The sequence below is a fragment of the Thermobia domestica genome (genome assembly GCF_964235325.1).
Source record: "Thermobia domestica chromosome 7 unlocalized genomic scaffold, izTheDome1.hap1.1 SUPER_7_unloc_1, whole genome shotgun sequence".
Classification (NCBI taxonomy): Eukaryota; Metazoa; Arthropoda; class Insecta; order Zygentoma; family Lepismatidae; genus Thermobia; species Thermobia domestica.
The window spans coordinates 255785-273476 of NW_027655884.1; the positions used below are offsets into that span (position 1 = coordinate 255785).

The window sequence follows — 17692 nt, forward strand, 5'->3', positions numbered from 1 at the left end:
ACATTATCGACATACTATTATCATAAATAATTGGCGTTTTCAACAATAAATCGATATTATTTTCATTATAATGATATTTCATAAGATATATACAAGGTACTCGATAAAACATACTAATATCCCATCGGTAAATTTAATGTTTTAATACATAATGCGAATTTATAAACGTTTTTACGTCTGAATTGTATAATATATGATAAGTGATTATTCAAAATATTATTCACAACTTTCGTTATACGTTCGTTTACTAAATGAGCAAATAAATGTGTTAAAATTTTCCTTCGTGCTTGATGCATATAACAGTACAGTTCTTGCAATTTACTTCGGAAACCCTGCAACACATGTTGTACTTTAATAACGATACCGTGAGGTATTAAAATTTCGTTATTATATGAAGTTTTTAAAATGCTTTTTCTGTTCATACATTTTCGTGTTCAGCCAACAGCTTCATCGAAGATGATAATTGTTAAGTAGGGATGAAGTTATATGTAGATAAACCTATTGATGATAGTCCTAATAACAATGCAGATATAGATTTCTTACCTCTCATATTATGCATACATTTTGTACTACCATTTACATAAACAAAGTGACATGTTATAGAGTGAACAATATTATTTTTAAACTTTCTCTTTTTCAGAATACTCATTTAAAATATCATAAGTTACACTACACACGTTATGCATCAGTACTGCTTGATGAAAATTTATGTGCATTTTGATTGTTGTATAAACCATGTTCGGCGAATGTACCGCAAGTGCGTCTTGTACTAGTGCGATCACCAAATCTTGCAATGTTAATTGCTGATATTCTGCTTTTCCTATCACGGATGTCATTGCCAAAATATTTGAGGAATAACAGAACGCCATTATTTGATTTCTTTCTTAGTTTCCCAAAATCGTTCTCTGGAATTGATGGAAAATTGAATAATTACAAATTTATCCGATTTTAATTTATTTACGTATAATTTTATCTATTTCTTTCTTTATTTCTTTGTTTATTTATACCCTAGAGACACCGATTGTTAAAGAGTATCATCTTCAAAACAATATATATATATATATATATATATATATATATATATATATGTGTGTGTGTGTGTGTGTGAACTCTAACTTCCTAATCGTCTAAACATTGTAACGTAAAAATGCCACGGATTCAAAATTCCGATGGAAGTCTGCATTTCCTCAGATCTCGGACTAGGCTTTGGTTGTTAAACTGCCTCCCTGCTGGCAGTCCATCGATAGACCCATTTTGTTTACAGCTACATAAATTCCTAACTACTTCAATTTTTAAAACATTTCAGTCTATCCCAATTTCTTATAACTGTTTGCGTCCTTTTTCTTTTTTCATATATTCTCTTTTGTTTAAATTGATGTATCTTAACATAATTATTATAAAATAAAAATCAATCATAGATCATAAATTATCTCGTTGAAGTTTTACGTAAGCTCGTACATTCGGCAGCAAATATTTCTAGTCTGTTCCTATACGCAGCCTACATTCCATTTGTGAAATTCGAGTCACCAGTCTCCAATAGCAGCTAGAAATAAAGGTAAAATTTCAAGTTGGTAGACCTTCCTTTTTTCTTTCCTCTTTCTAAGTTTCACTTTCCGATTCTTGATCTTCTTCATTCACCTCCTCAACGTTTTGATCTATAAACTGTTTAATTCTTCTAATAGCTATGGTATCAACCTTTATTTCTCCTTTCTCTTTTTCGTACTGAACCTTATAGGAATCATTGTTGATCTTATCTAGTATTATGCCTTTAACATTATACCGTCCTCCAAAACAACTTGGGATCCCTGCTCTGAGCATTTCCTTTATAAGCACAGTTTGACCAATGCCAAAACTCGGTTGATGAAATTTCTTTTCAATCTGTATCTTCTGCGATCGGAACTTTTTCTGTAAATTTCGGTACGCAAACTTTCTCCCCTCCTTAACCGCTTAAATTCGTACTTCGTTTTCTATGTACTCACAAGGGATGTCTAAGTCCTGTTCCAAGAAAGTTCTTGGCTCCTGTCCGTGCAATAAATAATATGGCGAAAATCCGGTCCCATCATGTACTTGAGTATTCATTGTAAATATTACACTCGGTAATATTTCATCCCAATTCGTAAATTCCTTATCAATATACTGTTTCATGACTTGTATTGACGCTGTTGCTCGTTCAGAACTGCCTATTGAATAATGAACTCCTGTGTTCGCAAAACGAAGATTCATTCCAAACATTTGCGCCATTTTTTCCAAGATCTTACTCCGGTGAGCAAACAACCTGTCCAAATTCAAAAATTCTGGGATCCCGTGCTTAGTAATTAACTCTTCGAATATTACCTGCGCTATTATCTACGCATTTATTGCAGGTACTGCTCGAGGAATCATATAACGGGTCGCGTTACTAACACCAAAATATACTTATTTCTATTATTTTTCGATCTTTTGTAAGGTCCTAATTCGTCTAGCGTTACAAATTGGAAAGGTACATAACTGGAATATGTCTGGGCATAAAACGGTACTCTACCTCTTTTCCTCTTCTGTATTTGAGAGCTTACACATTGGTTTATTTTTCGTGGAAGAATTTCTTCATTTTAGGAAAATAAATTACCATTAATCCTTTTTATAACATTTACTGTAGGAGTAATGACCTCCTCCATATATCGAACAATGTAATTGCCTAAAACTTGTTCCCTTAATGAGAACGGAATACACAACAATTTAGTTCCACTTGCCAATCTTTGTGTTCGGTATAATTTATAGTTCTTAATGATGTACCGCCTTGCCTGTTTCTGAGCATATACATCCGCATCTTCTGGATGTTAAATTGCATTCATAATTGGACCGAAAAACGAGTCTTCTCTGTAATTCACCCACATCCACGTCCTTGTCAAATGTTAAATTAACTTCAAACTCTTCTTTATTCACCTTTAACGTCCCTAAATCCGCATCCACTTTTGATGGTTCTATGTCTGTATTCGTGATAATATATCGCTGGGATTTTTCTCTCCCGGACAATAAACGGGCGTATAATTGTACTGGGCTAATTCCAGACTCCAATGAACTAGCTTTGGAGCTAATTTTGGCGTTGTTTTGAGATATGTCAGCGCCGTACAGTCAGTAAACAAACCGAACCCTTTGTTGAATAAATAGTAATTGTATGCTTTTAATGCACTCACCACAGCTCAAGTTTCTAATTCTACGAAGTCTCTTAGCTTTTCTTGTGGTGTTAAATATGCTACAGGAGTCCATTCTCTTGTTTCTGCATGAATACCAAATAATAGACTTCGTTGATGAGTCTGTATATACCCTGGTTTCTAAGTTCTCCCGAAATGAAGCTAGCAAGGAAGCATATATCAATGCTTCTTTTAATTTTTCAAATCCGTCCTGATGATTCTCGTTCCATTCGAATTTTGACCCTTCTTAAGCAAAGGTTGAAAAACTGCCGCTATTTCCGCATAATTTTTACAAAAGTTTCGGACAAAATTTGTTAATCCTAAAGTGACTTTAATTCCTTAACCGATTTTGGTGGCTTACAAGCCTTGATTGCTTGAATGACCTTCGGGCTAATCTCGTAACCTGCGTCGCTGACTAGATGACCTAACGCCAGTAATTTTTCTTCCATGAATTGGCATTTTTCTACGTACTACTTTCGACCATAATGTGTCAATTTCTGAAATATTGATTTCAACACCTGGACCATTATTTCTTGCTAGTTTACATACACAAATATATTATCCCTGTAAATGGTACTGCTTCCGGAATTACGTTCGCAAGCGGCATTGTCATTTAGTGTATACCGCTCGTGATTGAACGTATCCCTTTGGTAAAACCTTATAGGAATATGCTCCTACACCTTGTATATTGAATGCTGTATGTTCTCTTGATTCTTTAGAGAGAGCCACGTGATGATATGCCGCTTTTATATCTAAAATGGAATACCATTTATGGCGTCCCATACATGCTAAAATTTGGTGAATTGGTGGTAACGCCACGCTGTGAAACTTAGCCTTTGAATTTAAAGATCTACAATCAAGGACCACTCTCACAGCTCCAGAAGGTTTCCTAGTAAACATCGGTAAGTTGTAAGCACTACTAGTTTCCTCTACGATGTTCTGCTCTATCAAAATGTTTATGTGTTCTTTAACCTTTTTCATTAATGCTATCGGTATTGGATACTGTTGTCTTCTAAATGTGACCTTTGTTTCCAGTTATATATGATGTTCAAAGTGGTTAACTCGATCTAACTCATTCTCTTTCCATGCAAATACATCCGCATAATCATAGCACAACTTTTCTATCTGGTCTTTAATTTCTAGTTTTGTGTTTTTCCCAAATTTTAGTCTAGATTTGTCAAAATTGTTTCTTGCCTCTAAAATCTTTTCTATATCCTCCTTCGTTAACCCTTCTACTCTTAACTCCCTCTCACTTACATTCCTCAGCATTTCCTATCATCACATTTGGTTTTAACATGATTAGGTTATTTGAGGGATACACTCACTCTATCTTTTTATTTTCTTCTGACAACAATACACGTGGAATAAACACGTTATATTGTTTTTCTAAATCTCTATTCGGCTCTGACAAAAAATTCTTTACTATTCCAAGAATTCACTAAATTAAATACAACTGTAGTTCGACTTCTAAGAGGTAACCTTATTTTGTGACCTAATACCCATTTAGGTTTCAAACCAAATATTAGATCTATCGCTACATTTTTTGACACAGAAATTAATTCTGGCATATCACTTTTCTTAATTTGAGGTTTTCCAAATCTTTGTACAATTATTTTAATTTCTCCATAGTTTATTTGACAATCTTGACTTTTCTAAAAAAACGTTACCAATTAGCACTTGGTATGGGAAATCTCGAATTACCCCAAACGCTAAGTGGATTGTCTGATTTTAAATTTTACACTTTACGATTGCCAATTTATTTATCACTAATACATTCTGCGTGATCCCTTTAATCCTTGTCTGCTGAGAAATTAACTTGGAACTAGATTGTATCAAACGTTCATTTTATTATCGATATTTGCGATCCGCTATCTAATACTGCCTGTAAGTTTCTACCTTCCATTTCTATTGGTAGATGTAACATGTCATTTTCTTGGCTTATTGAAGCTACAATTTCACGTACCTTTATACCATTACCTGTAAATGTGCCTCGACCATTTACAGTACTTTCTAGTTTAAATTTTGATTAGCCACCGGCTGTTAAAAGGTTGTTCCATTCACTTGATTTGGTACCACTTGTACACACTGAGGTTTTTGACTCACACTCGGTTGACCTTGACTATAACAACATCCTTGCCATTGACCCCTATTTCTATAGTAATCTCTTTCTGACCTACCCTGCCAAAAATTCTGTCTGTCTTCCTCTATTACTACGCCAGTTACCACCTCTATTTTATCTATTTACAAAACTAGTGTTTCCTCTATTATTATTGCAATTGTTTCTGCTGTAATTATCCTGACTTCTGTTCCGGTTCCTATTATTGTTTCCTCTATACAGATTTCGATGTCTATTTCTAAAATTTCCATTTCCTCTACTTCTTCCACTCTTTTGATCTTTGATAAATTTCCTTGTTGCTCTTGTTGCTCTTCATTCCCTTAAAATTTCGCTGATAATGTTAGTTACAGCTGAGCTAATTGCGCTATACTTTGGGGTTCCTACTTCACCTTTACGTCATCCTTATTTCTAATTTCTTTCTTCAAAATTATCCTATCTACTTCCGAATCACTTTCATCTACCTGCTCCTTAATTTTCTTAACCAAATCTTTAATCGTAACCTTGCCAGTCTCTCGTTTTACACGTTTGTTACCTTACAATTTTTCTTCTCAATTTTTTGTATGTCTTCCACGAATTTGTCTATTGTAGAGTACGACACTGTTCCTACTTTTTCCATATAATATGGTTGTAATCCACTTACTATAATTCCTATCTTCTTCTTATCCGACATATTTGAGTCTAGCCTCTCACACATAACTAGCATATCGTATACGTAATTTATTATAGGTTCATCTTCCTGATGTAATCTTTCCTTAATCTTTTCTTCTATATCCATTGTCACATTTGTCCTAGTAAAGTCTTCTATTATATTGTCCTACAATTCTTTATAAGTTATTTCTTCTACATTTCTCCGTTTTAAAAATAATTTGATCCATGGTCTTCCTCCACCTTTGAATACACTCGGTAACAACTCTTTCCTTTTATTTTCATTAACTCCTACCATCTGACACGCGTCGTCGAACTCATCAAAGTAACCTATTATATCACTATCTGCTTTCAAATCAAATTTTGGTAAATTATTTACATCGACGCCATTATGTGTTCACTACTAACTCTATTTTCTATACTCGATTCAGGATTTTCTTCACTTGTATTATATATACTCAAATTCTCTTCTACCTTTTCTTTATCTATTAAACTATTATCAAATTGTGCAATGGACTCAAAGTCTTCTGCAAATGATTGAACTATCGTACTCGAGGGAATATTCTCTATTGGTCCTAATTGAAAATTCGGTTTAAGTCTTGAACACCCTAATCCCTTATCCTGTTTTATTGTTTTAGCTTCTTTTCTTTTACCTGGAATTCCTATATTAAATAAATTATCAATGTCAATTTTTATACCCCTTACTGCTTCTGAGCCCGTGTTCGAGTTACTTCTTCATTCTCACAATATTTATCCTAATCATGGCAGGTATGGGTGGGTTTTCTACTATAATCATTACTATAGATTAGCAGCGAAGGTGGGCCGGTCGGGTTTAATTTATCATGTTAACTAATGGGGTTGGTTAAATTCTCAATATTGCAACATATTTTCGGGAACGCACCGTGGACAAAATTCCACAGACCAAACCTCCACTATGAGAATGGTGGGTCAATAATTTGTATGTCTGCGATGGATACAAGCAGCGTAGGCCTCACAGCATGTCTCTACCATGTGAATTGTGAGGCAATATTAAATATTAGAGGTATGGAACAAAAAGGTAACTAAACCTTAAATCATATCCGCCATGTGAATAATCCTGGATCAGTGTCTAAATTTTTGGGGACAAATTTGAACGCAGGAAAGTTACCTTCCGTTCACCTTCTCAAAAATAAACGGGAATACGAAAGTAAACATAGACTAAGCGGGAGGTAATAACTTGCATGAAATGATAACTCTAATTCGATAAATAATTTGTTTATGTATTTTCAATTATTGTGTAATGTGTTGTGTGTCAAATTCGGGTATTTCGTACCCGCCAGATCAAATACGGCATCTCTAAACACTTAACCGCTGATAGCTGATTTAGAAAGTAACACATACCTCCAATGTTCCTAGTAGTCCTTGGAAATGATGACCAGCTCCGCAAAGGCAATCCCAGATGGTTGGCGTGATCGATGGTCTTTAAGCCTCCTGGATGTCGTGGGTGAATTTCACTAACAGAGAGGCGTAATCTTTTATTCCTTCATGGTAACAAGATAGAATATAGTTTAACTGAATTCAACATAAACTACTTCTTTTTATAATTCGACTCTTCTCTGTGACTGTAAACGTATATGTTCTTTGTCTTAGAATACTACTTCGCGCTCCGAAGTTCTCTCCGCCTGTACTTCCCTACTCAGCTACTTCTCTCTCTACTTCCTCCTCGAGACCTCCCAACTTCTGTTTTTTGTTGACTTCCTCAAATCTGGAATCTGCATTCTCATCATGACGTCAATACGTCGATTGTATTGATTTACCAAGTTTGTGGCAAATTTTTGTAACGCCACTTTCGTTGTTCGAATTGGCCTGTCTTCGTAAATTAGAGATTTAATAGTGTACAGTAAGAACAGAAACGAAGCACAGTGTACAGCCACCAGCGAATTATCTTCCCCGTAAGTTCTCTAATTCCAGTACATGGGGTCCAGACAATTTGCAGTTGTGAAAACGTCTAGAGAGATGCAACCCAATTTACACTTAACCTTTCTCGGCATTGACAGCAGTTAGTAGCATTGAGTAAGGTCGTTATGCATATTGTGAGTAGATGACGCACGAAACAATTTTCCATTCTAAGGAGAATCTCTATAGTTCAGAGCGTGTTGCTCGATGAACATCATATGTTATTCTCAATATTGCTGTGTATGTAATGTATTGCTTCCACTGTATTTCAAAAAGAATATATGTATTTCGAATGCATATATTTATTACATTTTAAGACGTGCGAATTTGAAATTTTAGACGCAATAAGGAACCTCTCAAGTTCAGATTGTAGTTCAAAGTTCAAATTACAGATGTTCAATATGTCCTCTATCAGCGACACGAACAATATCACATCGATACTCAAATTTCTACCATACTCGGGCAAGCATGTCTTGCGCCACTGATGTTATGACAGTACGGATCCGGTTCTTCAACACTTCCAGGTTCTGTGAGAATAGTGGTATATAAACGTGGTCTTCAACGAAACCCCACATGAAGAAATCACAGGCTCACAAATCCGGTGACAGTGAGGCCACCTGAAACATGCTAAGTCACCAGCTCGTTGACGACGAATCGAACGGTTCGGTAGAGTTTCATTCAGTTATTCAAGCACTTGGCGACACCAGTAAGGGTTTTTCACTTGTAGTTCCTACACTAATGAAGCACTAACGTTAGGGTTGGTGCACTAAGAAGTACTAACGATGCACTAACGATTGCACAACAAGAATTCATTAGTGCTTTTGAATTTGGCGGTAATTTAACGCAATGAAAAATTCCCCATGCATTTCTTGTGGGAGTTTCGTGACTTACAATTGGCTCTATCTACACTAATAATGAAGCACTAATGAAACTATTAGTATTTTCTGGAAGCACTAACGATATACTAACGAATGGCACTAATCTTTTCGTTAGTGCTCAAAGTGGGGGGGCCAAGTTCACGCTAGGCCCAAAGTGTTTTTTACTTGTAGTTCCTGTACTAATGAAGCACTAATGTTAGGGTTGGTGCACTAAGAAGCACTAACGATGCACTAAGGATTGCACTACAAGAATTCATTAGTGCTTTTGTATTCGGCGGTAATTCGACGCAATGAAAAATTCCCCATGCATTTCTTATGGGAGTTTCGTGACATGTAATAAGTCATAACCACACTAATATTTAAGCACTAACGAAACTATAAGTGTTTTCTAGAAGCACTAACGATGCACTAACGAATGGTACTAATTTTATCGTTAATGCTTGAAGTGGGGGGGCAGCGTGAACTTGGCCCCCCCAAATGTTTTTTCTTTATAACTCCTACACTAATGAAGCACTAACGTTAGCGGTTTTTGCAGTAAGAAGCGCTAACGATGCACTAACGATTGCACTAGAAGAGGTCAATAGTGCTTTGGAATTTGGCGGTAATTTGACGCAATGAAAAATTCCCCATGCATTTCTTATGGGAGTTTCGTGACTTATAATTGGCTATATCTATACTAATAGTGAAGCACTAACGAAACTTTTAGTATTTTCTTGAAGCACTAACGATGCACTAACGAACGGCACTATTCCTTTCATTATTGCTTGAAGTGGGGGGGCCAGCGTGTACCATTGTTTTGGCTCTAGAGCCTACACTAATGAAGCACTAACGTCACGGGTTGGTGCACTAGGAAGCACTAACGATGCACTAACGAACGGCACTAGTTATTTCGTTAGTGCTTGAAGTGGGGGGGCAGCGTGAACTTGGCCCCCCCAAAGGTTTTTTGCTTGTAGCTCCTACACTAATTAAGCACTAACGTTAGAGGTTGGTGCACTAAGAAGCACTAACGATGCACTAACGATTGACACTAATTTTATCGTTAGTGCTCAAAGTGGGGGGCCAAGTTCACGGACCTATTTGTGGAAACAAAAAGAGGGCGGGGAAAGAAGTATGCAGGGTTTAAGGAGAGAGGCGTAAGAATAAGTTTCAAAAGATTTTGAACCTCTGAAGTACGCAGATGACAACTCGCAGGGCTTACAGACCACTATGAGCCCTGGGATTATTAAAATTAGGTTATATTAAAAAAGACAAAACAAAAAGATACAAATATTTGTAAATTGAAAACTGGATTTCTGGAAAACAATTAAATCAATACATAATTTTCTTATAAGAGATATTCAGAGCCAATAACATAGCCAGGAAGGGGCAGGAGCGGAGATTAAGAGATCAAATAATATTACAACAATTAACGTTAACAACATGGTTAGAACATTAAAATAATGACATTGGAACTATGTACAGTATTAATTACTAAACGAATATGATTTCAGCATGGGACGAGGGAATTTTTTCCAATTAATATTTTTTTAAAAATCACCCAATAAAACTTGCTGGGAGTGAATAAATTGACATAATGGCAGAACTTTGCAAAATGATTACAATAATTCGTATAAAATCAATTCATATGTAATTACTGGGTATAATAGTGGTGGTTAATTCCTGATACAGTGAAACCTCACTGAACGGGCATCTCTCAATAGTGAACACCTTCATAAGAGGATAAAATTTCTTATACTTCCATGCCACAAATATGTGTGGTGTGGTGTTATGAGAGAGAACAATTCCTTTTAGGGACGCCTCTTATTTAGGGACAAATAATCGGTTCCACCTAGAAATAGTAGTAGTAGTACTAAGAGGAGGAGGAGGAGTAGGGTTAATAGTAGTATTAATATTGCAATAGTTGCGTAACAAAATATACTGTTTTCTCTGAGTTTGTTCAAAAAATGTATATCATTATTCTGAAAGCAGCCCTCTTTTATTTTGAACACCCCCAAGTAACAATTTCTGGCGTACTTGCTGAGAGCAAGCAATCTACTGCTGAGCTACCCTCCTCTCATTAGATTCTGTAAAATTCAATCGGTTCCATTCCCATTAACATACAAACTTAAGACCTAATTCGAAATGGATACAAGAACAGTAATATTGAAAAGTAAACTAGCTTCGTTTTAAGTTCATTTATTGTTTACACCTAAATAATATTTTAATGATAAATTGAAACTACTATGCATCAAATTTTGATTCTTTCTAAATCGAATCAGTAACACATTCGAACATTCATTTTCACCAAGAAGATGCTGACTGACTCTTTAACGTAGAGTCTGAATCACACGTGTTTCTATCGAGAATCAAACCCTGGTATCCCATGCTGAACATGGTGTGCTGCTGGTATGTTTGGAAACCATATAAGGAGAGTGAACCTTCAAAGTATAAAAATCCCCAAACTTTACCGGAGATCAAATTTACTGACTCCCGTGAGTGTTGTCCACCTTACATCTACCTTATATGACTTGAAAATTAACTATTCTCTACTTTTATTATTTTATAATTTTGAATTACAAATATAACATTTACATACTTTCTCTGTAGTTTCGTGTTTTATTTAAAGGTGTGATTTCATTTGGTAAATCAATTTAAAATATAATCTAAGAATATTATTTCTTTCCATAAGTGTTTGAAAACGACAAAGAAACAAAAGAACCCGGAAAAGTTTATATCAAGACTGTTCTATATAAGGCTGGGGTCGTACTCTGTCACGTGATCTGTGACGTATTCGTGACGTCGAGTGGCGACAAGAATCAAGCTAGGAGACCCGCAGAGCTTGCGGAAGGCATTTCCCGCGTCTATTGAAATACGGAGATTTTACCACCTTGTAAATTCCATGGAAAGAGGATAATAGCACAAAAATTTCGGATGAAAGAAACGAAATAGGAAAAAAAATATAAATAATTTCCTAGTTTGGAGTACGTCAACTTTACAATATTCGCCCAAATCACCACATTTAGTTACATTTCTATTATTAAAAATAAGATGCAAAATACTGGTGACGTTGATCACTCCCTTTCTTCAGGTATCTAAGCAATTCTATTTGTATCTTAGAGACAGGGAGGTAGCCAGGGAATAGTCCGTGGGGTATAGATTCCCCCGAAAGTTAAGGTGAAACGGAAAAATGCTACCTATAAATAGCATTTTTCACACTAACTTTAGAAGTTGCAACGGTCTACTCCCCCCTGACACACGCACAAACACCGAAATGAAGTAACTAACGGAATAAATATCAAACGAGTAAATAAGAAGTAATTAACAAATCCCTAAAAAAGTAATTTGCGTAAGAAATTTGAATCGACTTGCTATATTTACAAAAAAAATGCATAAGGTTAAAACTATTTTACTAAAGACTTTTTTTTTTGCGAGAAATATAAAATGAATAACTTACTATCTCCTTCGACGCTATATCGATACGTTAAGCTTCATTGTGTGATTACTTCACTAACTTTTTCATTTTCTGTTGTTGAGCGTGACTTGGTGAACTAACGTTGTTTATATGCCTAATCCTAATAATAGTTCTTAATCTTATAAATCTTTCGATTACACTAAGAGGCACATGTGGTATCTTGCGCGATATCAATTCGGATAGGGTTTTCACAACTTTTGTCCTTTGTCGAAATGATGTTGAACCATGAAATTTCAAAAATTCTCTGTTCATGTACATCACATCTTCATAAAATTTATTCGACGGGTGCACAAGACTACCTCTAGAGAGAAACGACAACCATGAAACTTTTCCAGCTATTATTTTTTTGCCCTCTGAGCATAATTCTGGATATTTTTTACCTTCTTTGAAAGCTATATATCCAGCTATATACAACAAACCTTCGTTTGACGTGTTTATGTTCTCATCACTATTTTCCTTCAGCGTTTCGTGTACAGAGTTCCGATTAAGCCCTTCATGCTCAATTGCATAATTACTACTTGAACATTCACCAGTTTTATGTTTGAGGTTCTCAACTATACTCTGTGATTCTTTCAATAGTGATACATAAAACTCGGAGGAAACATACGGCTCGCCACTGTCTTTACTCACTTTCAAATTTGAACTTACAGCGGAAACATTGCGACTTAAAATTAGTTTCCTTAATCGATACTTAACTTCAACTGGTGTAGGATGATCATACTGTCCACCAGCAAAGCGTAGCTGCGAAAAGAGATTCTCTAAGCAATCCTGGTTAATTCTACTCGTTAATATATTGTATACCATATTTACTTTTGACATATTCGAATAAAGATATTAAAGATTTAATAGATATTGCAATACCTTCCTGAAATGGCAAAATATTTTTGCTTCCTACTTTTCTTATACCTAAGGTAAGATTTAGCATTTGCGACAAAATACTTAATTGGGATTGAATAGAATTTCCAAAAGCACTTCTTAAGGGCTTTCTAAAATCGAAAGGTAGGCGCGAATTAAAAACATCAAAAAATTTATCTATAGCCAAAATGAAGTTCGATAATGTTTCTTCCTTTGGTTACACATACCGCACTGCCTTTGCAACACTTTCCGAAAAAAGTTCTGTCTGTTTGTTCCACGAATGTCACGAAGCTTGGGACATATTTTAATTTCATTACAGTCATATTTCGAAAGAGCTACTAATGGGAATTTTGAAATTCTTTCTCCTGATGGTGATACATAGCCTTCATCTAAGAAATGATTCCTTAACAACTTAATCATGTGAGGAATATCGGCAAAAAAGAATATATTTCTCTCGGTGTCGAAAGGATTGCGATATGACGTGTTATTCATTGTTATCCCTAACTCTTTCCAAAGACCTATTTGATCCTCCAAGATCTGATACTGCAGCAACCACAGGATACCCTATTTCTTCTAGAGCTTGGACAATTGTGTCAAATAATGTTTTTGTAAACCTAATATCAAAATCAAAATATATTGGTTGTTTCCATTTACCCACTAATCCTCGAACCATCACCACTAACACCTGTTTAGAAGGTTCATATATAGCATCAGTCCGTTTGTCATAACAAGCTTTTTGTAGAATGTTCATTTCGTCAAACGAGATTACATACAATTTTTCTGAAACAGATAGACCTTCACCTTTGGACTTCAATATGCATATGACTTGCTTCAGAAGACCTGGTTCACATTTTATTGAACGAAACCAACGGCGAATGGTACTTACACTCGGCAGTGGAAAATGGCACTTTTCGCGCAAGAACATGTATGTTTTCTTTGACAAAGTCCAAAGAGACAAACACATCGTCATATCTTCTTGTTGCCACTTAGTTCTCGTTTTCTGATTGAGCAGGCAATCAATTTGGCTATCAGTGAATGACGTTCGTAAAATTCTTCGAACTTCACTCGCAACGAATCCGTGCTGCCTACTGGGATTTAATTTTTTACGCAAATTCGAAATTTGAGCTTGATAAGCTCTGTTGCGGCTTTTTTCGGTTTCTAATTGATTCTTTAAATTATTTAGCTGTACACGTAATTCTTCGTTTTCTCTTACTAAGTTATTTTGGAGAACATTATCATTATCATATATATTATCACTTAGTACACTTTTACACTTCTTCTTAGGAGATGACGGTGATTCTTGTAGTATATTTGCTGTTTGTCGTTTCCTCTCTCTTACTAACTGTCGATCACCTCGTTCTGATTTTTGGGGAGAAAAATTAGACGGTAAACTTATTTTTGGGACTGCATCTTGTTTAAGACGTTTCCTTGGAGGGAGGCCTAATAATTCATGTTCCAAGTCACGCTCATAATCATCACTACAAAAATGCGTAGAACAAATACGACTATTTTCGGGCTTAAAACTGTCTTTTCGTTTGCACCTCACTGTCCACACTGCAGAGACCGCAGAATCCTTTGGGAAACGATGAAAAATAATGTTTTTATTGCAACTTCTGCTGTTGTTCTTACAAGTTGAAACAGCACACTCAGACGGCATTTTCTTTAGATATTAAACATGCACTTACTCACTCAGCATTAACACACGAATATGTGGTAATAATGGAAAAATACACACAACAAAACACAGCTCACAACACAATCACAAAACAAACTAATTTCTAACAGAAATGCTTCTCAAATTCTTCTTTTCAGCCACACATGTTTCCCATTATTTTGTATTCGTGTATGTGTGTGTGTTTGTCCCTTTAGTTGTCGCCATGTGACGTCATAGTTTGACCACTGCTTCCACGGCGAAAAAAGAGGCGTGTCTGACCCTAGCCTTATATAGAGTAGTCTTGGTTTATATAATGATACACCCAGAACCATCCGGCCCTTATATCCTCCTTTCATCAGCTCTGAACTCTCATCTCATCTACCCCAATCTTCACCTGGCAAAGACTGCATACACTACCGTCACCTCAAACACCTTCCTCCACCGTATCGGTATTTTTGCACACCCTATATAACATTGCCTGGTCTTATCAACGAATCCTTCCTCCATAGAAGGATTATCTCATTATTTCTATTCTCAAATCCACTAAACAACGTGGTATCGCTGATCATTATCGTTTCATCGCCTTCTCCTCATGTCTCTTAAAAGTCTTTGAACATCTAAACAACGCCTCCAATAGTTCTCCGAATGTCATTTTTTATTCTATAAACAACAATATGGTTTTCGACTTTCTTCTAGTGATTTTAACAGCCTTTCTGTTCTTATCTGTGATATTTGGCTTGTTTTCTCCCGTACTCAGTTTGTTTCTGTCGTATTTATTGAATAGTCTCAGGCGTATAACTCTGTTTCCCTTTATGACCTCATCGATATCTTCTGGCAACGAGGCATCTTTCTAAATCTCCGTGTTATATACAACCTTCTGGTCCACCGTACCCTGTATATTTGGCTCGGTTCCCCACTCTCTGCCGGACGCACGCCTTCCCTAGGTCTTCCTCAAAGTTCTGTATTATAACTTCTTATTAAAATTCTGCCTGGCTCCTATTCTTCACCAAATCAGTAACGCGATGCGGATTCCTTCTTATTGTCATTATTTATTCATCTATATTCCTTCTTCCTCTCCCCCAACTTATTTTCCAAGCACATTTCCCAACTTGTGTTCCAATCACAGCTTAAGAGTTAACTGAAAAATCCTTTCTGTTTTTTTTTTCGCCCTGCCCTCTCTTATCTTTACCAGCATTAACCTTCCTCGTCGCCCCTTTGTTAAATATCTTGGAATCGTCTTGGACTTTTCTTTACGTTGGACACTCCACTACTGTATCAACTTTTACATCAAAAACATCCTCCTTCTTATATTTGTTGCGCTCCATTTCCACTTCTAGCTCGTCTACAGGTTTCCATGTCTTTCTTCTGTTACATAAACAACTCTGCTTACCTATTATAACGTATGGTGGTTTCTTCCTTTCCACTTCTCCCTCTAATGTCTTTCAACTCTTCCAATCCCTTCAATATTCTACTCTCTACAGTACCCTTAGTCTTTCTACCACAATTGTTGTCAGCACGCTTTATGGACAAGCTCTAGTCCCACTCTTAACAATTTACTTCAAATACCTCTCGGATAAATTCTGTCTACAACCTTTTCAATTTACCCGATTCCCTCTCCTCCCTAAACTCACTTTCCTTCAACAACTTCACACAGCCCTTAAACTTTCTCTGTAAATCGGTACTTCCCTTTTTATATACAATAGTTAAATTGTGTTTACACCACATCTGTTACATATTCACCGCACAAGTTATCTTCATTTTTATCCTGTTCTTTCTCAATCCATTTTCATCATTTCTCCCGAATACTATCTTCCCCGCCTTTCCACGCTGGCCTCCTACCAACATAATTTCCCCTCATCTATTCTTCCTCTCCCTCTGCATACTATGCACTTGTGCTGCGACGGTTCTAGACAAGGCTTGAATATGGGTTCTGCCTTTTATGATTCCAGTCTCCACCAATGTATCAGTTTTAAAGTGCGGAGTTATGTCACTTTCCTTTCAGAAGCTTACGCCCTACTTGATATCCTTCTTCATTCTCTTCAGCATCAGTATCAGTGATGGGCAGTGGGTATATTTCCGGTGGGAAGGAAAATTCAAAATGGGAATATTCCCGGGGATTTTTCCTGGCATATAAATTCCCGGGAAGAAATTTGTTTCAGTTTCTTTATTTTATCTTCCAAATTATCGGAACCGTATGACTAATTATTTTATTTTCATTTATTATGATTTACTTATGAAGGTTTTAAATAATTTGGATGTTTAAAATTCGTTGACTGTACTTTGTATAGCTGATATGATTTTTTAAAGTTCCATTTCCATTTGCACTAAAAAGGAGCAAAGTGCTAATTTAGAAATTATGAAAAGGAACCAGTTTTTAAGGTAATGTAGGAATTATGTAGAAACAGAGATGAAGTACTATTAATATACGACGAATTACCGTTAATAATAGACGTCGGCCTGTCTCCTGTCTCTGAAGAGATGGTCGGGCTTGGAGTAGGAAGAAAGGTTCTGTGTGGCAATGTAATGTCCAAAATTATAAAGATAAGTCAGTATCTTGCAAATATTGTGAACATAAATATGTATGCGCAAATGTTGATAAAATGGTGAGTAATATGTCCAAAATTATAAAGATAAGTCAGTATCTTGCAAATATTGTGAACATAAATATGTTTGCACAAATCTTGGTAAAATGGTGAGTCATGTGTCTTTTGTCAGTCATCCAACCTAGTTTATTTATAACATTTAAAAATTTAATATATTTATAATAACAGTAGTAGAGTCAAGTTTAGAGAATCCACTTAGGCCTATATATAAATTTAAACTGTTTAGCATTGTAAAAGTATGTGGACTTACTATACATTTTTTCCCACATATTTACTTGCATAAAACATAAGTAATAAAATATACAATTATACATGCTCTCTAAATATAATAAAATACTGTTCAGAATATACATTTTTAAAAACCTCTAGGAAAACACTAATATAT

At 35.7% G+C, this 17692-nt stretch overlaps 1 protein-coding gene across 1 annotated transcript; it reads right to left on the reverse strand.

Moving 5' to 3' along the window:
- Window positions 1–13534: 13534 nt before the first annotated feature.
- Window positions 13535–14707, reverse strand: LOC145676332 (uncharacterized). Its single transcript, XM_081747169.1, has one exon. It carries the CDS (start codon window positions 14705–14707, stop codon window positions 13535–13537), a length of 1173 nt encoding a protein of 390 aa, XP_081603295.1.
- Between the last annotated feature and the right edge of the window lie 2985 nt (window positions 14708–17692).